The sequence below is a fragment of the Strix aluco genome, chromosome 22 (assembly GCF_031877795.1).
Source record: "Strix aluco isolate bStrAlu1 chromosome 22, bStrAlu1.hap1, whole genome shotgun sequence".
NCBI lineage: Eukaryota > Metazoa > Chordata > Aves > Strigiformes > Strigidae > Strix > Strix aluco.
In genome coordinates, this window is record NC_133952.1 from 7,823,102 (window position 1) to 7,847,184 (window position 24,083).

The following is a 24,083-nucleotide window of genomic DNA, read 5'->3' on the forward strand; positions in this document are numbered from 1 at the left end:
CCTGGCCAGTGAGAGCCACGTGGTGTTGGCCACCAGCCAGCCCAAACCAGGAGGAGCTTTTCAATCACTCGGAGGCGTTTTAGGACAAGGGCTGCTCATGGAGACATCGCTCTCTGTCCTCTTTGCAACACAAATGAGGGCTGAAGGCTATCGGCCACCAAGGTCTGGGCAGGACTTGGTGGCAACCAAAGAGGATGGAGGAAAGTGGGAAAGAATAATTTAAACTGCAAAGAGCCTGATTTGGGTGGAGGCTTCTGCATCCTTAGGGGCTGAAAGCACAATGGAAGCAGCTCTCCACTGTCTGTACCTGGGTTTGGCCATGCTGGCACAGCAAAAGCCTCTTCTCCTCCTCTGTGGACCATTGCAAAAGCAACTACAAGGATGCTTGCATGTGAGATGCTCTGAGCATGAGGCATCCCCCCAGGACAAGGGTCATGAGCCTGTTTCTCCTTAAACACATCTGATAGAAAAAAAAACAACACCCCCCAACCAATTCTAGCCCTTCAAGGCAGCAAAAAATCTCCATTTTAAGTCCTAATTACCCCCCTCAGCAAGTTCTCTGAAGCCAGAGGACTGCCCCAAGCCCCCTGCAGCCCCCACCCCCACCCCAGGCAGCATCTTTCAGAGAATAAGCAAAAAAAAAAAAATCATCTTTCCCAAACCAGAGCCCTGGGGTTTTATATATTCCCTTTTGTCATCACAGTCGTTAAAGACAGCTTTCTGCTAAATAGCATTTGCTGGGTGTTTGCAAACATCGTCTGCAACAAGCTCACCGGCTGCCCTGGCACATTAGCATCCGGGCGAGATAATGAGGCTGGAGGAAGGGATCGATACAGGGAATAAAAAGAGTGAAAAGGGAAATAATAAATAAAAATATAATACCAATAATAAGAAGAAGCAGAAGCGTGAGAAGATGAGTCTTGGTGGAGGACACCCATCCACAGCTTGTATGAGGAGGAAGGGGCTCAAATCTTGCAAAAGCATCTTCTAAGGGGCACCAGCATAGAAATATTTGCATTTAATGCACTTTGTGGTTGAAACAGAAAAGATTTTCCACCTGCACATAGAAAAAGGTGGTGGCCATGCCCAGGGCTGTCCCCAAACGGGGTGGGACTAGGGTCAGACTGTACTTGGGTTAATAACATGGCTCGTTAACGTGGCAGCAACAAACCCCTTTGATGGTTCCCTTCTTCTTTCAGGAGTGCGATACCCACCGTTAGCAGGCAGAACAAGAAACGTCTTCATCAGCTAAAGGACATTAATTTGGGACAATTAAAAAATAAATCTAAGGGGGTAGAGCAGACTCCCAGTGCCGTCAGGCCATGCACGGGGGGAAAACATCTGCAGTGGCATCTCCTCCAGGCTTCAAAAGCAGCAGCACCGCTCAGTGTAGCATCCTGATTTTGGGGTATTTCAACTGAAACTGTAGCTCCAGTGGCTGGTGAGCCCATAGGGACAGTGCCTGGGGTCCCACAAATTGATTTTATAACATCCTTTTGCTAAATACAATGCAAACTCCACGGCTGGCATTACATACAGAATTATTTTTTAACTGTGTGGTTGCAATCGCATAGCGTGGGAACGCCCTACCCTGTCATGGAGTGATATCCCTTGAGAACCAGCTGCTTTCCCACACGCTGACCCCTAAAGGTGGCAAAAGCACGAAGGAAAAGAGGAAAAACAGGTGGAAAAAGCCACGAGCTCCTCAACCCCCTTCCCACAGGCATCACTGATGCACGTGAGGATGCTCACGATGCTTCGGCTGCGGCGTGTCCCGTGGCTGGTCCAGAGACTTTGCCACCCTCTTCATGCTGTTTCACACGGCTGAGACGAGGAGAAAACTTAATCAGAAAAGACTTTAAGGGCAAAGAAAGAAAAACCTAGCAAAGCACATTTGATGGCTAATTAGAAAAATACGCAGAAATTGGTGCAAGGCGGATAATCTTCGCTCCCCGGCAGCAGGAGCCACGCCGTCCCATTTCAAGGTTGAGCGGTCGGGAATATCAATCTGATAATTGTAATGCTACAAATGAAAATCAAATTGAAGCCAGTTAGAGGATCACATTATAAATTGATTTAGTCCTCGGACAAGTTTCCACCTCCCTGGCCCCAGGATTCGCTGCTGTGGATGGAGAGCACTCCACGTGCCGGAGATGCAGGCGATGGGTTACATCCTCCTGCCCATTTTCCCTCCACCCTGCATCATTTTTGCGGGGGGAAAAAGGGCATTTTGGCACTTCCTATTGCTTTTTGAGGATGTACAGCTCCAAGGGGGTATATTAACCCCTTGGGATGCTGTCACCGAAGCAAGGGAAAGAAAACATTTGCACCCAAAGCCAAACCCAGTGATAAAATACTGCGAGGAAACACACTGATTCCTATAGGATTTATTTCCACGCTCCCAAAATCTCCTTTCCTCCAGAAACCGCATGTACTCAGCTCCCCAAAACAGGGGATTTTTGTACCAAATATCCTCGATTCACAGTCAAAAAAATGTCTATTTCAGCAAAATCCCTGTTTTGGAGCAGCTGGCACCCACTGAGTGCTCCCACCACTATTTCTGCATCTCCACATGCCTCAATATATACAGATTCCTTCTTTATACAGGTAATAATATACATCATATTTATATATATATTTATATATATATATAGATATTCACACACAGACACACAGACTTCTTCGGCCAAAGAGCCAGCACCTCCAAAGCCCGCAGGGAGGTCACTGTTCCTGCCGTTAAAAACTCCCCTCTCCCCATGCACAAAGCTGATTTCAGGGGAAAAAAAAAAAAAAAAAAAAGCTCATTTTTCAGTTTTTTCCTCCTTAAAAAAAATAAAGGGTGCTGCACCCAGTGCAAGACCACCCCCGGCAGCTTTTGGGTGGCTTTTTGAGGTAGGTGCCGGGTGTGGGGGGGTCCTGGGGTGCTATAGCATCAGTGGGACCTGCCAGATGAGCAGGGTGCTGTCGGCATCGCTGCCCCGGCGCGGTGATTCGGTGTTGAAGTTGCGGTAACCCCGACCCCCCGAAATGATGGCCACCGAGGAGATCTCCTTGCGTGGGGTGTCACGGGCGCAGGGTCGGCTCCGCACCCAGACGTCGGGGTCGTCGGCCATCTCATAGATGGAGCCGTCCTCCTCGGTGTGCGCCGGCGTGCCACCGACCGGCGCTTCCCGCACCGACAGCAGCTGCCCCGGGAGGTGGGAGGTGGATCGGAGGCGATACTGTAATAAAATCCCTTTTTTTCTCATTTCCCGAGGTGGGGGGCCATCCAGTTCAGGGGGTTTCTCTTCCTGACCCTCCTCTTCCTCCTCCTGGTCGCCTTTCAGCACGTCGGGAGCCAGGGTGCTCAACGCCACCGCCAAAAACTCCACGGGGCCACCGTGCCCATTGAGGGACACCATGCCTTTTCCTGCCAAAAAAAAAAGAGTGGCTTTACTAAAAACAAGCCAAAAAATAAGGTTGCATCCACATAGGGATGGGGTTTTTTGGGTGCTCACCTGTGATTTTGGGGATGCCCTCCAAGCGGGGCACAGGCAGCAGCACGATGATGCCCTGGTCGGTGCCCACCCAGAGCGAACCCTGGCAGATGAGGAGGCTGGTGACACGGACATGTTTTTGACCTGCAAGAAGGGGGAAAAAAAGAGGGTGAGGGATGATTTTGCAGCAGCATCTTCCCAGATAACCCACCACCAGTGCATTTTTCATGGGAAACACACTCCAGAGCTCCCCCCAAAACCAAGCAGCATCTTTGCACAAAGGTCTCCGTGCCAGGGAGCGCGCTACAAATATAAATAAATAAAAAGAAGGGGGGGGGGGGGGTGTGGAAAAAAAGTAGTGAGACTTCTAATGGCAAATGAATATTTTATCGCCGGGACTTAGCGCTGCACGGCGTCGGACTCAGCGAAGCAATATATCTGTGGAGATACAACTCCAGTTTCTCCGGGAGGACTTTATTAATGACCTGTCGAGTTAAAAAGGATGAGGGAGCGCAAGTTCAAAAACGCATTAATACCCAACGCTCACTCGCCCAGGAAGAAAAGGAAGTGATAAATATTTTAACATGCCCTAAGAAAAAAAAAAAAGAAAAAGTGACTTACATGAGTATCGTGCTTATAACTAATTACGCAATTATGTTGCTTGGTAGCTGGAACAAGGGGGGAGACAACCTGGCAAACCCACGGTGGATAAGAGCTGGATAAGATGCGGCTGGGAGATGGTGCTGGGAAAAAGGGGGTGCACAGGGCAGTGACAGTGGGGTGCAGGCATGGATGAACGCACGGGTGCAAGGACGCACGCATAGGGATGAAGAGAGGCGCAGGGATGGGGTGCAAAGATGCATGAATGGGGATGCACATGGGTGCAAGGATGCACGCGCAGTGCAAAGATGGGGTGCAAGGATGCACACGCCTGTGTAAGCACGGGGTGCACAGATGGGGCGCATAAAGCAAAGCAGCACATCTATGGGGTGATGCCCCGATTTGCCCATTAATCACAATTAAGAGCCGGGGGAAAGCGGAGCTCACCCGGGAGGACGAAGGTGGTCCTGGTGGCGATGTTGATCTCCTGCAGATGCTCCAGCGTTTCGGTGTGGAAGAGGCGGATGGAGGAGCCCGAGGAAAAGGCCATCCAGACCCCGCTGCCCGCCTTGATCATGTGTGTGACGCTGGCCTCCGCGTCCGGGTGGGCCTCGAAGGTTTGCTGCCGAAAGGGGAATTGCAAGAAGGAAATCAAAGGGTTGCTCCCTAAAATTGTTGCTAGCTCAGGCTCTCTCCAGGAGCTGCTTTAGGGCTGCAAAGCTGCACAGGGAGGGGACCAGAGTGACCTTGAGGTCTCATCCCTCCTCACCAGCTCTGGCTTGGGCAGAGGACACCAAAACCAACCCATCACCAAACCCCTCTTGGGTTGGTGTTTTTGGATAACACAGCCTTTCCCACCCCTCCAGGTGTTTTTTTCTTGTTTAAGACTCATTTACTAGACTAGATACATCTGCAAAATCCATCCCAAGATGGGACGAGACCTTCCTGTTTCTCTCCTACCCTAGAAATCAGCAATCAAAAGCTCAGCCCCCCTGCAAGAGCTATTTGGGGATCACAGACTGGTCCATCTGCTTCCCAAGCTCCCTGCTGGAGCATCTTCCTATCAGACACAGGATGCAAACTGCAGGAAAAACACCTTTTTGCACCAAAAAAAAAAAAAAAAAAAAAAAATCACCCCTGCTGCAGATTTCCCAAAATAAAAACTCATATTTAGCATCGAAGGATTAAACCACTGGGGGAGAAACCTGCATGAAGCAACTTCACCTTCATTTCTCCTATGGCTTTGAAACCTTACTTTTTTTACTTCAAAATTTGAGTTACGTTAAAAAAAAGGAAAAGAGGAAAAAAAAAAAAAGAGAGGAGGGGGTATTGATCCCCTTCCCGAAGAGGACCAGCATAGAGCATCCCCCCAAAAGCTTGTACAAAATGGGGGTGGATTGAGACTTTTAGGTGATCTCCCCCTTGTTCCCCACCCCACATGGGGTTTATTCCCTGATGGTTTAGTCCCGAGTCACTGGTCCCATCCAGGCAGACCCAAGACCATCAAATGCTATTTATACCATCCCCCAGCATCCTCCCCCTGCCTGTTTTTCCTCCCCCATCACTTTTCTTCTGCAAAAATTCCCACCCGGCTCCTGTCATAAATAAAATCAGAGATGGAAAACGAATCCAGTCCCTGATGCATTATTCATCCCCGGCACCGCCGTTAGGCTGGATTTACGACAGCTAATACATGCAAACTAAGTTTGGGCACTAAATGTGAAAATTAAAGGTGGGAGAAAGGTGTTTGGTTTTTTTTTAAAAAAAAAGGAACTATTCAGCATTCCCTGTTTATGCAGCTGCGGGAGATATCTCGGCATCCTCCTCCTGTGACCCAGTATCAGGGGGAAGGGACCCAAAAGTGATGAAAGGCAGCAAAAAGCAGCAATAAAAGGTTGGTTTGGGCATTGCACAGCCAGGGATGTGTCTGTGCATCTTTTGGGGCTCAAACCAGTGTGACCCCCCCAGAGCCAACGCTGTGGCCTCCCATGGATGCAGCACAGGGGTCCTGGTGATGCTCCCTACCTGGGCACAGAGGCTGGTGGCATCAAGGACGGTGACCTGGTTGGCACAGCTGGCCCAGAGGGTCTCATCCAGCGTCAGGAGAGCTCGCACGGGGCTGGTACCCACAGCCAGGCGGGTGGGCTGCTCCGCCAGGTCCCACAACCCCCCTAGAGCAGAGATGCCAGGATGGAGCCAGGGGGGGATGGGGAGGGCAAAAAGGTGCTCAGCAAAAAGAAGCAGCATCTTTTGATGCAGCTGAAACCACCCTAAAATGGCTGCTGGGGTCAGCTGCAAACCCCTCGTGTCCCCAGGATGCCTCCAAGCACCTTAATGCCACAATCAAAAGAATGGGGGGAGGACACACCCCCAACTTCAACCCCCGCAAAGCCCCTTTGCCCCCGTACAAACAGCTTTATAGCAGCAGACATCTGGCCACCTGCAACGCTCGGGCATGTTCCTTGCTGCAAAAGCCAAAAATTCCTTTTTTTTTAATTTATTTGCTCTTGAAGCCACACTCCAGAGCCGATTCATCCAGGGCCGATCTGGAGTGTCTCTGTGAAGAGCATCCAATCTGGATTTGGATGAATTCGCCACCAGCAGTGGCTGAGCAACTTCAATAGATAATTGCTCTCCTTTTCTTATTTCCAATGCAATTTTTTAAAAATAAAACCATAGGATCAGAGGGATAAAAGAGCCCTTTGGGCACTCGGACCTCTGCTCCCATCAGCAGGAGTTTGCAACCGAGCTGCCTTTCAGCAAATCCTAATTTTCACGTAAAAACGAGCTATTTTGGGAAAGCTTTCTCCTTCCAAAAAGATGGGGATAAGATTAAAAACCCCACCCCGCAGTCCTGCCAGCAGCTTGCTGCCTTCGATGTGCATTTATGCAATCGAGATTAAATTAAAGCCATTTTATTAATTAGTTTGCACGGTTGCTATAAGGTGGGAAAGGGGATACGCAGCACCCCAAAATGCAATTTAAGTGGCTTTACTGGCTCTGGGTTGACTTGGGTGCTGCTCGCTGCAGGGTATCTCAGAGCAAATAAGGGGTTTTGTCCAAAAATAGGCCAATGCAACACATTATTTGAGGCTCTTTCCTACCCTCTAGCGATGAAGCAAAGGTATTTAACAGCCCAGGCGAGGAGTCCCCGGGGGAGGAAGGCTCTCAGCAAGCTGCAGCCTTGGCCTGAGCTGGAGCCAGGGAAAATAAACCCCAAATCAAGCTAATAAATGAGAGGGCTTTTGCATGGATGGGGTTTGGAGGGGGTCAGCTCAGTTTATAGTACCAAAAAGGTGATTTTTTTGAAGCCAAGAGCTCCGAGTCCTTGTGCATCCCAGCAGTGGACTCTTCCTGTAGCCCCTGAGCGCAACCACCCTCCGAGCAAATCCTTTGCTGCAGCACCAACCCCTCACCACGACTGTTTTCCTCATATTTTCCCCCAAACCTCTTGCATTCATCCTGGCAATGTAAAATTATTTTTTTTTTTTTACCCTTGGGCTGCAAGGGAGGCATGAAATAATGGGGGGAAAAAAAAAATGAAAAATGGTGCTTTTATCACCATTTTATCAGCCAGCATGTCTTGCTAGTGTGAAAAACCACCTGTTCCATGGTTTTTAGGGTGTCCCACCAAAAAGCCTTTCCGAAAGCATGCACGGGGGTGCCCTCACCATTGCTCCTGGGGTAGGCAGCCACGGTCCCATCCTGCAACCCCGCAAACAGGTACTCAGGGCTGTGCCTCAAGCAGAGGACAGGCTGCATGCCCGGGCTTTTGCAGGTCAACAAGCACTGCGTCCCTGTGTCCACGCTGCCATAGACCGCAATGCTGGGGAGGGAAGAGGGAGGAGGAGATGCAGGAGATTGTGCCGGTGCTCGAGGTTTGGTGCTGGTGGTTGCACCGAGGGAGGGATGCAGAAGATGAGGGCTCACCTGCCATCCCGTAAGCCCAAGCACACGGTGGGATGAGGGGATGCAGGCGACTGTTCGGTGGTCGGTCGGGGCTCCTGGGTGCCTGCCAGTTCCCCCTCGCCCGCCTCGGGGATGTACTCCATGCACAGCACCGGTGAAGCCACCGGGAAGGATTTCACCGTCCGCGGCACGGCGCGGTTGAGGGAGAAGATCTCCACCTGCCCCCCTGCGCCTTCCTGTCCCCCCCCAACCTGTGGGGACCAGAAAATGGGTGTTAGCATCAGCCACGAGCACTGGAGAGGGGGGTTGCAGCCAGTGTGACCCAAACCCGGCAGTTTTTGCCCCGTTTTGGGGCCATTTTGCTCACCCAGAGGTAGCCCTGCGGCAGCGAGGTGCTGACGGCGGAGAAGCCCAGCAGCGAGGACTGCACGGGGTTGTGCACTGCAGCGCCGAGCTGGGGGAGAGACGGGGGTACTGGGGGGTCCACAACACCCCCAAATTACCCCAATGCATGCAGGGTATTGGTGCACGCCCCAAAAATCAGGATCCAGCCCCAGCCCAGCTTGGTTTTGCAGTTTTCCAGGGTGAATTGCACCAATTTCTGCAACCAGCTTGGCCATTCCACCCGGTCCATCCACCATAGGATTTCTGCCTTTATTCCCCAAAATGATGGATGTAAAGGGGAAGGAGGTACTGAGCGGGCTGAAGAGGTTGGCTGTCACCCTTACCTGCAGATCAAGGGCCTTGGAGGAGAAGGCAGGCATGTGGCAGGAGAGGATGGGGCACCAGAAAGGAGCTTTGCTCTTCTTGTCTTCGTCAGGACAGAGCCAGCCTGGCTGGTTCTCCTCCCCTGCAGTGAGCAGAGGTAATCAAGGACAGCCAAGACACCCCCCAGCATCCCTCCCCTCCCTGATGGGACCCCAAAATTAGTAATTTGAGGTTCAGGGCTTTTATCTCCAACCCCAAACCACCATCATCTGGTGACCTGGGGTACAACTCTCCCCTTTCTTCCAAACTATTGCACCCTACCGCAGCGTGCAGCCAAGCAACCGCCTCGAGCAGTGGCAAAAAGAGCCCCAAAAAACACATAAGTTTTATATATAAGGGGAAAAAAAATACACCCTAATGTGTTTCTTCACATTAGGCTTTAATGTGTTTTCATTTCTAACTCATGGATACAGGATTATCCCCTAGGCATCCCAGATTAAAAAAAAAGCCACATAAACTGTTAAAAACGAGAGAATCAAAAATTGTTCCAGCCCGGGGGGATCCAAACACTCAAATAGGATTTCAAATGTTTTTTTTTTTCTTCCATTAAACTTTTTTTTTTTTTGTGCTGCAGTGGCTGGTGGAGTTAAATAGGAATAGGGAAACAGCAGGAGAGATGGCTCCTCCCTTGCTTATTCATCCTATTTCACAGAAAACGGGTCAGCTCCAACACCATCAGCACGGGAGCCAACAGAAATCCATCACCACACAATGCCAACCTGGAGATGCCACCCAAGAGCAGCAAAATGCAAAGTATTTTGAGCCAGAACTACAGATTCCCATCATTTCCAGCATGAAAGCCCCCAAAATGTTCTCCATCGTCTTGCTCTGAATTTCTGCTCCGTTTCATGTCAGGATGCTTGGAGCGATGCAACACCCCACCCCCTCACTCCCGATTTTGGCTTTTCAAAGCAAGGGTGATGGCAAACAACGCGCCGCGGGGCTACTCACGCAGTCCTATCTTGGCCAAGTGCAAGCGGTTCACCCAGGAGATCTTGCTCAGGGGGTTTGGAGTGATGAAGACCACCATGACGCTGATGGGGCGGCCAGACCTGCGTAGGGAAAGAAACAATCACCAGGTTGGTCTTCAGCCTCCTCCTCCCCGGGGTGGGAAGAACCCACCCATGATCCACAAACTCACTTGTCCGGCTTCCCGGGCAGCAGGAGACGGAGGCGGCACTTGTTGGCGGAGTGGATCTCCTCCTCCTTCACCTTCATCATCCTCTGCAGGGCCAAGCACCAGTCCTGAGCCACTGTCATGTTCAGGTTCTGGGGGAAAAGTCAGAAATCATGGAAACGCCTCCAAAACAAGCCTGAATCATCCCCAAATTTCATCCGTGGGGCGCACGAGGATGAGATATCCAGCTGTCCCCAAGGAACCGCATGGTCATTGCAAAGCGCCTAAGCTTGGTTCTAGCCAAATCACGAGTTTGGCCACGCTTTGGCACGTAGATACCTGGTAGGTGCCATGCAAGGTGCTGATGAGAAGGGTGATCTGCTCCACCACCGCCAGGTCCTTCTGCAGGTCCTGCAGCTCCTGGAAGAGCCGCGGTGGCCCCAGGTAGACTTTATCTTGAGTAGAGAAATGGAGAAGTGAGGTCAATGGAGAGTGCTCCATCCAAGCCCAAAACCAGCCCAACGCTGGATCAAAGGATGGGTGCTCACTGTGCGAAGCCTGCCCGGACGGCGCGTGCTTCTTGGCACCGGCGTTGTGGATGACGATGTTGTCCTTGTCGTAGGCGCCGCTCTCCTGCCCCACCTCCACCACCTGCACCTGCGGGAGGGCCGTGCTCCACTTCAGCACGTATTTGGGACCCAGGGGCACCAGGCTGCTAATTTCCAGCTGGCCTCTGCCGAGGGAGGATGCAAAAATATATATAAATAAATCAGCAGGCACCGTGGCCCTGCAAGCCCTTGCAAAATGCATTTTGCAAGCCAGGCCCCATTTGCAACCCCACACCATGCCTGCACCCCCAAACATGGGGCACATAACCACAGCAGACCACACTCAGCACCTACCCTGCGTTCACTGGCCTGGAAGAGGGGAAAAACAATTAATAAAGAGGTGTTATGAGGAACTCAAGAAAGGTTTTTCCCATTTGCAGCATTAACCTCCACCAAGCCCTGAGGTTCCAGCAGGCTCCCAGACCCCACAGCACCAGGGGATGGAGGCTTTGCATGGAAGCATGCCAAAACAGGAGGCAAAGCAACCCTAACCCAGGTGGGTTCTCCCTCTGAAACAAGGTGAGGTGGTTTTAAAAGTCCTTGGGGTAGAGACAGAAAAACCCACTAAGCCCAATAACTGAGGTGGGGAAGGGGGAAGGTCGCTACATCAGCGCTTTGCAAAGTGATTTTGGGGTCTGGGGCCATCAGCACGTACTTGAAGTTGATGTTGGCGCAGACCAGCATGTCATTGAGCAGGAAAACCTTCCGTTCCTTCGACTTGATGAGCTGCCCCCGGTCGCCATACACCGTCTCTGTCAGCGTCTCGCAGAGCAGGAGCTGCTGCTGCCCCGAGCTCAGCAGCTGCAAAGGGGATGGAGCGGGAGAGGGGCTCAGCCTGGGGGCTCCCACAAGCCTCCTGCCCCAAAATCTGGGTTCCTTTTCCCTTATTGAAAGGATTTTCCTCTGACCAGCCCCAAGTTCTGCAGACATGCAACATGCTTTGAGGCTGCACAATGAAAAAATCCTTTGCCCCCTATGTATCCAACCACCAAGAGAGCAGAGCCCTGAAAGACCAACGTGGCCCCTTCACAGCCCCTTTTGGGTCTCTCTTCATCCTCTGGCCCTAAATCCTGATCCCAGGGCTGAGGCTGGCGGGTGCCCCGCTGCAGTTTTTGCCACCACGGCCATGCCCAGCCCAGGATGTGTCGCAAGAGCTTCATTTTAAGGATGGGTTTTTCCACCAACGGTTGCAAAATCAGACACATGAGACAAAGCAGCTCGTCCTTGCTTTTGCCTGAAGGGGAATTTCCCTGTGCCAGCCTCCAGCTTTGTTTTCACTCAACATCCTTTCAGAGAAAACAGGGATCCTGGCTTCCCGAAACCCTCGATGCGGAGAGGAAGGTGGAAGTTGCAGAGCTCAACCACCAGCTCCAAAACCCACCCATCATGAGGATGAGGAGGTGAGGTTGAAGGACGCACCTTGTTGAGGCTGCTGCGGTCACTGATGCTCTTGCTGAGCTGCTGGATTTCAGCGACTTGGTCGGCCAAGCGCTTCTGCTCATTGAGCTTCTCTGCCAATGTCTCCAGCTCAGTGAGGGCCAGCTGGAGGGACAGGCGGTCCGCGTGGCCCTTGGGGGTGTTTTTCAGCATGTCCTGGGGTGGGGGAAGGGATGGGAGGCAAAAGTCACCCAAGGAAAATCAGCCCCGTTGGGGACGTTACAATTGGAAGTGCTTTCAGCACCTCCAAAATCAAAGCTTGGAGGATGATCCTTGGGATGGTCCCCAAAGCTGCAACCAAGCTGCCAACACAGAAACGTGTCCCCTGCTAAACCCTTTCCTGCAGCACCCAGGCTGCAAAAAATAAGGTGCAAAGGTGGGTACAGGTACTCCTCGCACCTACCTGCAGGAGCAGGATGAACTGAGGGAACCTCTGTATGGGCTTCACCATCAGCCCGTAGAGCGTGACCCGGTCGGCGCTGGCCATCTGCCTCTTCTGCAAGGGGAAGAAAAGAAAAAAAAAAAAAGAGGAGTTTTCATCCATAGTGGTGACCAGCAGCACCACGCACCCGCGTTTGGGTCCTCCTGACCTTGAGGAAGTCGAGGAAGGCGGGTTTGGTGAGACAAGCCTTCTTGATGAGGGACATGGCAGTGGTGAAGTTGTTGACGTAGTCGCTGTAGACGTCCAGCACCATCGACTTGGAGAACTGGGGAGAGGGCAGAAGGAGAGCCACAATGGCATGGGGCTCCTCCAAAAAGGGGGGGTCAGCAAAGCATGGGGGTGCTCGTGTATTTTTGGAGTGATGCTGAGGATGCTGGTGGTACCCCAGGTTGGGGCTGCATCACTTAAAATCCTCCAAACCCCCCCTGTTATCATCAAGAGGGGTTCAGGGGGAAGTTTGGTGGTGATCCCCTGACTTTTCCTCCTACCGAGGCCACGAAGAGGTCCCCAATCTTCTCCGCTGAGTCCCACTCGGCCACGCGGGAGGCGAGGGCGATCTGGAACATGGAGTGGCACTGCAGGATCTCCTTCAGGCGAAAAAACACCACCTGGCACTTCCTAGCGCTCAGCACCTTTGGCTCCATCTCCATCAGCGGGTTCCTGTAATCCTGTGGGAGATGCTGGTGCATCAGCATCCCCGCATCCCTGCCCCCCACCCAGAACCCCCTCCAAAAAACAGGGGGTCCCCCACCTGCAGGATGCGTTTCAAGGAGTCCACGTAGCTCCGCTCGCTCTGCACGATGGAGCCCAGGATGTGCCGCCGAACCACCTGCAACGATGCCAGGGCTCAGCTGTGGTCCCCCCCACTCCTGAGTAATGGGATTAGGGTGGGGGGGACAATGCAGGCACAGCGAGCTGCAGAAGTGCTGACACGGCAGCATCGCTTTCTGCTGACTCGCCTTTTTTCCCTGGTTGCTCAATCATGGGACCAAGGGGAAGCCATGCCCCTCCCTCCCCAAACCCCCATCCAAACCCCCAATCCACCCCACACCGACCTGCTGAGGGCTCAGTCCCTCGGGCATGGGGCCCAGCTCCGGTGGCGGGTGCTTCATGTCAGAGACAGTGACCTCCAAAAAACCCGTGTCCTCCTCCTCCGAGTCCCCTGCAGGAAAAAAACCAAAACCAAAAGCCAAAAAAACCCCAATTTTAGACTCTATTGGGTCTAAAGAAGAGCCCGTAGCCCCAACAGCTGCTTGGCTGGGGATGCATTTGGGTTTGGAGCTGCGACCAGAGATGGACCCCAGCGTCCTCCCAGCATCGTGTGTCCCTCCTGGAGCCCCAGCCACTGTCACCGGACACCAGCATGAGTCAGGCTGCAAGCAGAGACCGAGCCAGCTCCCCGCGGTGAGGGGACAAAAAGGGTCCCCGTTCCCAAAAAGCCACCCTGGTTGGGGGAAAAGCCCCCTGTCCTCACTCCAAGGGTGGGCACAAGCAGGGAAAATGGGGAAAAAAGGAGCCAAAAGCAGCACGCAGAAGAAAATGGGGAAGGAGAGAGGCGAGCACCCGTCGGGCAGCGTGGCGATCCCTTACCCGAGGCCGAAGCAGCTGAGGAGGAGGAGGGTGAACGAGCCAAGGCGGACTCGCAATGCAGGGACGGCCGCTTCTTCCACATGGCCGCAACGCCCCGCTACGGCCACCCCAGCCCCATCCCCGTCGCCTATAAACAGCCGGTAACAGGGAGGACCGGCCAGGCTGGAGGGGAGGGCACTGGCAGCTGGGTGACCTTTTTCCTTCCCTAATTTTGGCAGGGAGGATCGCAGCCCTTGGCTGCCAGCTCTTCGAGCTCCTTCTCCCCATCTCCATGCCCTGGGGATGGGATGCTCTGCAGCACCCTGGGGATGGGATGCCTTCCAGCACCCCTGGGAACCCCCAAAAGCATTTAAGCCCCCACCCCTGCAAGGTTAAGCTGAGTTGGGGACATGCAGCAAGGCCAGGACACACACGCCGGATCCCCCGGGCAGCCCCGGCCGAGGCCACCCGCCGGGATCCTACCTCCCCCGTGATGCTCCAGGGAGACCCTCGAGCTCCAGCGGGCAGGTGGCTGCTTTTCTGCCTCCACCGCCCTCCTCCTCCGCTCCCCATCCCCTACGTGACAGCAGCAGGGTTAGGAAAACACCCCAAAAATCGGTATTTCAGGGCAGATCCTGCTCTGTGTCCAAGGGGAGCAACCCATTGGTGCTGGCGTGGTGGGGTCACTGTCCTGCTCCCAAAAGGTGCTTGGAGCAAGGAGCAAGCTGAACTGACAGAGCTTACACAGGGATGCAAAGAGTGGAAAAAAAAAAAAAAAAAACTTAAAACGCAGAAAATAAATCAGCAAAAGGAAAAGCTGAAAGCCATGAGGATTCATAATGATTTTCTTAAAAAGGCCCTCAAAAAGACTTTTTTTTTTTCTCTCTCAAAAGCAAGGTGGGGTTTTCCCCACTTACCCGGTGCTTCTTTCCGGTGTAGGAATGTCACCTTCCTCATCACCGCAATCTTGGTCTTCTCCAAACCGTCCTTGGTGCCACTTTTGGCCGCTTTCATCAGCTGCGTCATCTGGGCAGGGGGACAAGAGGGACCGGGAGGCTCGAGGCAGCACCAGGACCCCGTTTTGGGTCCGGATACAGCAGTGCCATCCCTTTAGGGTCATGCCCTCCGAGCATCATCCCTGGTTTCTCACACATCCCGACGGGGAGGAAGAGGAGACACGTGGCTGAGGAAGAAGGATGCTCCAGCATCTCTCCTTCCTCTGCAGGGACACGGCCACAGGCAAGCAGGTGCGGGCAAAGCAGGAGCATGCAGCAAAAGCAGATGAGGGAGCGAAGGGAGGTGCAAGTGCATCCATCCCCTCCTCGCAGTCAGGGCTTTACGTGTGAGAGAGCAAAGGGTGGGGGGTGTTGGCCTTTCACACCTCAAACCGCAGCATTTTTAGCCCAAGCTGACATTGGCGTTGCCTTCCCAGCCCAAACTGACCATAAAGTGCCGGCCTGGATGGTTTGGGGCTGGGAATGACTTTGCACACCTCCCAAGAATCTCCTTCCCCACCTGATTTCCACCCTGTATCAGGGGAAAAACCTTCTCAGATCCATCTATCCCGCGGGCAACCTCGCTTCGTCCAAACGCCCCTTAAAAAAAACAAACACCCAAAAAGCAAATAGATTGGGCAGCTGGAGGACGGGGAGCTGCAAGACAGATGGACATGCAGCTTTGCGGTGCTTAACTCAACTTTTTTCTCTTCTGGGGATACAATGGGATGAATTCAGCCTGGATAAACTCCAGGAGGGCTTTTTTCCCCTCCCTGGGAAATGTGGGGGGAAAGGGACAAGCGATGGAGGAGGGACAGTACCTTCCAATCGTACTTCTGCTTCAGCTCCTGCATGTCTCTCCCCCCAACTCTTAAAGCCAGGATGTCCCTCTTAGTCCTGGCGTATCTCTCCTTTAGTCTATTCAGGTCTGGAGAAAGCTGAGCCCAAAGCAAACCAGGCAGGAGGAGAAGGCAGAGGAGGCGAGAAAAGGCAGAGAAGAGATCCAGGTAAGCAGCAAAAAAAAAAAAAAAAAGAGGAGGAGAAATCATCCCAAAGCAGCATAGTACAGGCAGCATCTTCCCAAAAATCTGGCTTTGCTCGAGCGGGGAAGGGAGCAAGCGCAGGGAAAGGCAACAGTCATGCTCCAGCAATGCCAAAATGCAAAAGGAAAGGGGGAAAAATAAAAAGGGGAAGGAAGAAAAAAAAAAAAAAAAACAAGAAAGAAATGAAACCCCCAAGGTTTCGGGCTGGCTTTGCACTGGGTGACCCCACGAACCGCAGCATCCTCTCCTTCACCATCTGCAGGAGCAGCTGGGCTTGATGCTCTGGTGCCTTTACACAAGTAAACCCAGGGGGGGAAAAAAAAAGAAAATAATAATAATAAAAACATAAATTCAAGTGTTACCTTGGGCTGGAAGGATGCCCGCTGCTTGGCTGGCTCGGCCTCTGGCTTGGTTTCCTCGCCTGAATCCTCACTGTAGCTCTCAAACTCACTGGAGCTCCAGCCCAAATCCTCGCCTGCCCGCGGCCCCTCTCCACGCTGCACCTCCTCGTAGATCAGGCTGCGCTCCGACCCCGGGCCTAGCAAACAAAAACCAGCTCCTTTTCCTTCCTGAAAGGCAATTTCCCTGCCCCAGGGACCCACAGGAGAAGCCCCAAATCCTCAGGGTCTTGCAACCCCTCTGGGAACGCATCTGTCCTCATCTCTCCCAAATCCCAGCAGTTTTTTTTCCCTCTGCATCCTCTTCTAGGATGAGCGTCTCCTTCCCAGAGTGTGCCTTAGTTTGCCCTGCTGGAAAATGGGCTTGTGGTCCCTGGGGAAGCAGGGAGGAGGGGCAAGGTCTGTCCCTACCGTCCTGCTCAGCATCGAGGGTTTCACAGGGGACATCGTCATAGATCACATCATCCTCCACTGCCGGGAACTCGAAGCGCTCACCTTTGTGGGGGACAAAAAAACCCCCCCAGGGACTCACAGGTCAGCACCCAAGGATCAAGCCAGGATGGAGAAATCCTTCCCAAACCTTGGCAGGGATTTTTTTTTTTTTCTGGCATTCTAACCCACCTTGGTGGCTGCTTTTCCTCTTCCAGGTCTGGGCACCGATGTGGGGGTCTCCATCAGTCTCCCCATTGCTCACCCCCACTGGCAGCCTGCAGGGAAGGGGGTCAAAGAGCACCCCAGGGTGCAAACCCCCCAGGACTGGGTGCAAATCCCCCAGGATTGGGTGCACCCAAGCCCCTCACCCCCTATCACCCCCAGTTTCTATTACCTGGGTTCACAAGACAGAATAAAGTTGTATTTGTGCCCCCTCCCCCCCATCACATCTCTGCTCTTCATGGATTTGGGGGGTCCTGGGTTTTAGGGTCACGATGGCTTTTTTAAGTGGGTCCAGGCAACACACACAGGGATGATGTTAAAGACTCAAAAATGGCTTTTTTTATCCTCAAGTCTGCATGCTGCTGCAGGGCAAGAGGATGCGCCAGCATCAGGGAGCACGGGGAGAGGGTCCCCAACCCTGGTGGGGGTCCTGCCCCTCTCACTGTGCCCTGTGCCTGCTCTGCTGGGGGGGGACAAGCCCTCCCTCCAGCCACATTTGCATCTTTTCCCCCCAAATCTGCAGCTGGGGCAAACACCAGCCCCCTTCAAATACCCATCCCAGGGGGTTTCTCCCTCATCTCCTCAGTCAGGGGCTGGAGGAAGCCCCCACCACCCACTTAATGACAGACCCCGATGGTACCCAGAGCCTCCACAGATCCCCAGGGCTGCACCCCAAAACCTCAGGGCTCTGCTGCTTGCAGCCCCTTTCACAAGCAACAGGGAGAAGTTGGGGAAACTGAGGCACAGCACCAGGCTGCAACATGTCAAAGAGGGGGGCACAAACCCCAAAATTGTGCTTTCTCCTTCAAGTGACTCAAAACCCCCAAAATCCCCCCAAAACCCCACATACCCTTCCTGGGTCTCCGGCACCAGCCCGTCTGTGGACAGAAAAAGCAAAAAGAAACAGCCTTGGCGTCTGGACTTACAGTGGTGCCAGCCTGGGCACCCAAAGGGGACACAGTGGGGACATCAGAGACACTGGGGACCCCCCGCCTGCGCTCCTCACCGACGCCGGAGCTGGCAGCACGCCGCCTGCGAGGGGGTGCCCGGAGGACAGCTTCACCACCTGGCTCGGCCGCCGAGTCCTCTTCCTCTTCCTCCTCTTCCTCGCTGTCCTCAAAGTCAAAGGCTTCGCCGAGGTCCTCCTCCCCGTGGGGCAGGGCGCTGGGGGTCTCTGGGGCGAGATGGTCACCTGCGAGCAGAAACCCTGTCACTCAGTGTCCCCCCCCCACGCGGTGCTGCTGTACCCCAGAGGGATGGAGGGATGCAGGGGAGGGGACAGAAGAGAGCATCCCCCCAAAAAACTGCAAGATACAACAAGCCCTTCGTGTTTTCACAACCCCAAGAGGCTCCGATGGGGATGTGTGGGATACCCCTAGGTGATGCACCCCACTTGCTGCCCAAGGGTGGGTTCCCCCCCCCCTAAAAAAAAACAAAACAGCTCGAGCAGATTGACAGTACCTACTGCAGGGTGGGGGGGCAGCTCAGACGAAGCCATGGCGCGGGGGGTCCGGATGCTCCGCCTGGGCCCTTCCCCGAGGCTTTCCTGCAGGAGAGAAGGAGAAATGGGTTGAGAGGGGAGATCAGCCCCTTAAATCCATCCCCAGGAGAGGAGGCAATGTGGGGAGACCCCAGGTGTGATGGATCCAGCTCCAGCAAAACCTTGCAAGGGAGCAGAAAAGCTGCTCCCAGGTCCCAGTTTGGCACGGCAAATCCAGCTCGTGCACAGTAAATCCACCCTGTGCATGGCAAATCCAGCCCCTGCATGGTAAATCCAGCTCCGAGCATCAAGCCTGAAGGTCTCGGAGGGTGGGAAGCACCAAGCATCCTCCTTCGATCAATGGCTCATCCGCTCTGGTAACCAGAGACGCCCGGCATGACGCCCTGAAAGGTCGCCAAGAGGAAGAGGAAGGACGGAGCAGGGACCCCCCCCATGCCCAAGGGACGATGCAGCAGAGAGAAACGACACCTGAGAGGCTGCAACGAGCAAAACGGGACCAAACTTTGTTAATTTGGTCCTGCTGGAAGCAGCAACCGGCACATGACAGATGCCACCACCCTGCTCCAAAGAGCTGTGACCCCCCCCCACCCAGTGACCATTTCTCCCTCATCTGGATCCTCATGTCCCCTGGGAGGTGGATATAGGGGATGCACAGACCTTGGATGATCCCAGAAATAAAAGATCTCTTTATTCCTCCTGTACCAAAACCCCTCGGGGCTGCAGCACAGCGTGGGTGCACCTGCTCCACGTGGGTTTGCAGCCAGTCATACAGCTCCAGGCCCACGTGTATATATATACATATATATATATATATGTAGGTCTAGAGCACAGCAGGAGGGAGTTGAGGTCTGGGATCACCTCCCAGATTTGCATTTATCCCTGGAAAGCAAGTTATAAACCACTTGCAATCACAGCACGTGCACAAGCTGATGCTGCAACCCAGCCAGGCTGCAAAGTGCTCAACAACCCCAACCCCATCCCGCTGCAATATCCCCCCTAAAGCATCGAGCTAAAACCCATCCAACCCCTTCCCAGATATAAAAAAAAAAACCAAAATAAACCTCTTCTTCCCCTCCTTGTCCTGCATTACCACCACAAATATCCTCTTCCAGCCACTTTTGCAACGAGCCTCCATAAACACATTAATAGGGATTTATTTGGGGGTGGAGGACCTGGAGACACTTATTTTTTCTCCTTGAACTCTTTTCCTGGCCCTCAAAACAGAAAGCAATTGGCAGCCAAGGCTGCTCTCACGTCACCTAATCTGCTTCCCATTAGCATGGGAGCAGGCGATTCCCTTCTCTCCCTCTTTCGCAAGCTCCGGGTTTTATCCCTACAGATGCGATGCCAACCAAGCCATAAATCCACCAAAACCCAGCCCCACCAGGAGATGCGATGGAGCTGAGGACCACAGGGAAAAAAAGCCATATTTCTGCAGCGATGCCTCCAAAAAAAAAAAAACCCACAACCAAAAGTAAGGAGAAAATAGCAACACCTGGGTAAAATAAACCCAGCAAAACTATGCCGATGGTTTTATCCAGAAACCAGTTTGCTCGCTGGTTTGCTTCACTCTTCCAGTAATCTCATGGCTTCTGCGTTTGGAGAGGGAAGCGGGAGGATGATGCACAGCCAGGCCCTGTGGCTCGGTCCCGATTTTAGCAGGGCAGGAGAAGGTCACTTCCCATTTTGACAGTTGACATAAACTCCCATCCGCCCGATTTGTCCCATGGCTGGTTATTTTTCCAGCTGCAAGCACGCCTGTCGCCGAAGAGACTTACCAGCTCTCCAAAACAACCACCGCAACCTTTGATTTGGTCTTGCTAAATTTAAAAAAAAAAAAAAAGGGGGTTATTTTGCATAATTTTTCATAGCAAAACTGCTATCAGGGGTAGGAGCATCCCAGTAGCAAAATGCATCCCGTGGGATGAGGGAAAAGCTGGTGGGGACAAGCTCTACCAGGGAGATGCCCCCAAACCAGACTGGGATAGCAAAACGGGGATGCAGAATAATCCAAGGAGGAGACAGGGATGCGATGTAATCCCAGAAGGATGCAGGGATACAATATCCTTGGAAATACGGATTTAAAGCCCGCAGGAGCTGCTGGGTCCTCACCCTGCCACCAGTGAACAGCTTGAGGCAGCATCACGAGCCACGGTTCAGCCCCGTCTCCCTCCCAACACAGGCGGGGAGGAAAAATAAATAGAGCTCGATCTAAATAAAGGCAGAGAAGCAGGGCCATCTGCTAAACCCAGCCCGACCCTTCGCCTAGCAAGCTGGCAACTATTTGGCTTTATTTTGTTTATTTTTAGCTGCTGCGATGGAGCGACAGGTCCCAGCTGGAGGGCACGGCTGCCAGCCCCGGGGGACGGGTCCCTCGTTAAAGCATCCTCCGCCCCATCCCACCAACCATTCTTAAATATAGGGGTTTGCAAGAAAAAAAAAATTTTAAAAAGTCCATAATATCACAGCAGGGATGCAGCCAGGATTTACACTGCGAGTCCCTCCTGCTCGTCTCCACATCCCCACCATGTTAAATCTCTCCTCATAAATAACCCTGGCGCTATTTATAGGGGATGGGAAGGTGTAGAAATAAGAATTAGCTTTTGTCTCCTAAGAATTTCCTCAAACTCCTCATTAACTCCTCCAGCCGACGGTCCCACATCCCAACTGTGGTTTCAAGGCGTATTTCACCACCTGGATGTTTTTCCACCATCACTTTGGCCAAAAAATAGAATTAATTCAGATTATTTCCAGTGCGCAGGATGCCAGGGAGAGTGGCACGGTCCCTGGAGAAAAGCGCTTTCTCCCCCAAAGCCCAGTCCTTTAAAATAATAATTTTTTAACAAATATTTGCTGCAATGTAAGGGTTTGGGTTTTTTCTAGCCCTAACTGGGTCTGTGTGGAGTGTTATCAGCGTTTTAAGGGCCAAGTTTATTTCCCAGTTTTCTAAGGAATTAATTGCAGATATTTGAAGGCATCAGTGCAGGAAAACGAGGGCTCCAATGAAGAGAAATTATCCTGGTGAAAAATTATCCCACATCTTCAAAATTCCCCCAAATTGGGCGTTTTGATGCGGTTGCGGTTGGAGGTGGCAAAAGGGGGCGGCTTGGCAAGCTGTGGGAATGAAGCAATAGCAAAAAGATGGAGGTTTTGCCCTAAAAAAAAGCCAAAAGATGGATTTTTTTTCAAAAAAAATAATTTTAAAAGGGTTTTCATGGAAAAAAGCCAAAAGAGCGGGTTTTTCCCCTGGAAAAAATTCCATGAAAATTCAAAATTCAAGTCAATTTTTTGATTATATTTCAAATAAACTCTTGCCAAAAGGCATCATCTTATAGGAAAAGCTTTTCCTGAATATGGTGTTTCCCTCTTTCACCTCAAAACGGCTCTTCTGGGCAAATATCCCACAAATATTCCAGCTAAAAACCCAAGACCTGGAAAACTGCCGCCGTTTTCCTTTTTATTTCCCTTTTCAACAGCTCTGACGAACCGGAAAAAATCCATCCCTTGTCCAGCTCACACCGTGAGAAGTGCAAATGCAGAGAAAAAAGGGGGGAAAAAAAAAGAATCAGTTAAAAAAAAAAATCAGAGTTATAGCACTTGAATTAAAAAAAAGACCCTGTTCTGCAAAGATTCCTTGCAAAGAGACCCAAAAAGCAAAAAAAAGGCGTATTTATTGCCCAAAACCTCCCCAATTCAATGCTTTCCAAAGCAATTGCAAAGTTCACCCACTGCAAAACTATCCTGGAAAGAAATTTGAAGGGAGAAGAATTTTGAATCAGAAATAACAACAAAAAAGTTTAAAAAAAAAAATGGGTTTTTTTCCCCATTAGTGTTTCCAGCTCAAAATTTCCAACAATTTTGGGGTTTTCTTTATTGCAAAGCTCCAAATTAAAACCTCTCCCACCCTTGCGAGTGATTTTTCCTCCTGCCAGTGCTCCGAGGTCACCGTATTTTGGCAGAAAAGTGACTCAGAAATCAGCATCAGGTGGTGACACCGATGAATTCGGGATCACCCTCCCCAACATTCTTAATTTCTCTCCCTGTTTTGCAAACATCTCTTCAAGCACTCCATAAACCACTGCTTTTTTTTCTACCCCGCATATGCATCACTTCACTTTTTTTGCTGGTATGTTGGGGCGAAAACCTGCTCTTTGCAACCTGGCATCTCACTAAAACACACTTACTACGTTAAAAAAAAAATAAACTGGTACAGAGGGAAAAAAAAATGCAGCGACTTCAGCCCCTTGCAGCGTGCAATGCAACCCACACCCCAATGCAACCCACGTCTAAAAAAAAAAAAAAAATCACTAAAAGGGGGAAAATTGCCATTTTTTGCTGTCAAAATTATCCTGGGGGAAGCTCTCACCCCTCCACAAGAAATTATAGTTTCCTGCAGGTGCTGCAAATCCCAGCCGGGAAAAGCCAGGAGGGATTTGCAACCGTCACAGTTCGCAAGAAAATAGGGTGAAAAAGGCCAGGAATGGGTGTAGAATAAGCTCGATGCACCGAAGCCCACCTCCTCCCTCCCCATTGCTTCTTCTTTTTGCTTATATATTTAAAAGCAATTTAAAAAAATATATATTATATGTATAACAAAAGCCCTGATCGGCCCTGGCAGCAGCGGGGTGGCGAAGGGCGACCTCTTCCCCCTGCAAGAGGATGCGATAACCTATAGATATACATTATAAATATATAGATGGATGGATTTATGGGCAAGGAGGGGAGGGGAGATGGGTTTCTGCTGACCTGGGAAGGCCGCGTCTCCTCCGGCTTTGTATCCGCATCGGCCGAGCAGGCCCCCGGCGGGGAGGCAACGTCAGGAAAATAAAAGCCAACCCTTAACCCGATGGGAATGAATCCCACCGTCGGCCGCAATGGGGTGCCCAGGGTGGGTGACACCCAGCTGGCACCCACCCACCCACCCCGACACCCCAGATCCCGGCGGCCGAGGGCTCGCAGCCGGATGGGAGCCGCGGTCCAGCGGCTGCACCGAGGGATGCCGGGATTTTGGGCAGCATCTCCCCCGCCTCCCCCTCCTCCTCTTCTTCTTCTTCCCAAGCAGCTCTGATTTACACCCCTGGTGTCCCCAATCCTAATAAATAACCCCCCCAAGCAGGATTTGGCCCCCTCCTTGCCTTTTAACCCCCTGTATGCCAGGGCGACCTGTTAACCCTCTCGCCGCCAAGAGCATCGCCTGTACAAAAACAGCCCCAGGATTTGCAGCAGGAGCTTTCAAAATATCCAGGCAAAGAGGATTTTCTCTGGGATATTTTACATCCAAGCCACTGGCTGCAAGGCCAGCAGCCCCAAAACACAGCTCCACGTCCCCATTCAAGGGTATTTCCCCCACGCCAGCTTTTCAGGCCCTAAACCCACCCCCCCACACCCCCCTAAAATATTCTCTACAGCAAAAAAAAAAAGACAAGTTAAAGCAGTGCAAGGACCCCATGCATGCATTTATTTAAATGCAATATCCTCACTACAAAATGCACCCGTCTTACCTATCTCATCGGTGTTTGGGACTGTGTTTTTCTTGCTGGGAAAGAGTTTTCTGTCCCTGTCACGG

At 52.1% G+C, this 24,083-nt stretch overlaps 1 protein-coding gene across 5 annotated transcripts; it reads right to left on the reverse strand.

Moving 5' to 3' along the window:
* Positions 1-2,372: 2,372 nt before the first annotated feature.
* ARHGEF10L (Rho guanine nucleotide exchange factor 10 like) lies at positions 2,373-23,504 on the reverse strand. Of its 5 annotated transcripts, XM_074847961.1 has the most exons (32): positions 23,264-23,503; positions 20,296-20,337; positions 18,478-18,562; positions 18,023-18,208; positions 17,867-17,894; positions 16,984-17,069; positions 16,774-16,857; positions 16,327-16,502; positions 15,743-15,859; positions 14,844-14,952; positions 14,410-14,502; positions 13,948-13,962; positions 13,413-13,519; positions 13,109-13,186; positions 12,846-13,025; positions 12,506-12,622; positions 12,319-12,411; positions 11,898-12,071; positions 11,134-11,279; positions 10,773-10,787; positions 10,419-10,603; positions 10,210-10,325; positions 9,895-10,022; positions 9,705-9,805; positions 8,714-8,835; positions 8,353-8,439; positions 8,007-8,236; positions 7,748-7,902; positions 6,102-6,247; positions 4,524-4,698; positions 3,498-3,620; positions 2,373-3,409 (listed from the first exon to the last, which is right to left on the reverse strand). In XM_074847961.1, exons 3-32 carry the CDS (start codon positions 18,512-18,514, stop codon positions 2,925-2,927), a joined length of 3,894 nt encoding a protein of 1,297 aa, XP_074704062.1. In that variant the 5' UTR covers positions 18,515-18,562; positions 20,296-20,337; positions 23,264-23,503; the 3' UTR covers positions 2,373-2,924. The 5 variants fall into 5 exon arrangements, with proteins under 5 accessions (XP_074704062.1, XP_074704060.1, XP_074704058.1 ...); XM_074847959.1 differs by lacking the exons at positions 10,773-10,787; positions 13,948-13,962; positions 14,410-14,502 and having other exon boundaries at positions 23,264-23,504; XM_074847957.1 differs by lacking the exons at positions 10,773-10,787; positions 13,948-13,962; positions 14,410-14,502; positions 20,296-20,337 and having other exon boundaries at positions 23,264-23,462.
* Between the last annotated feature and the right edge of the window lie 579 nt (positions 23,505-24,083).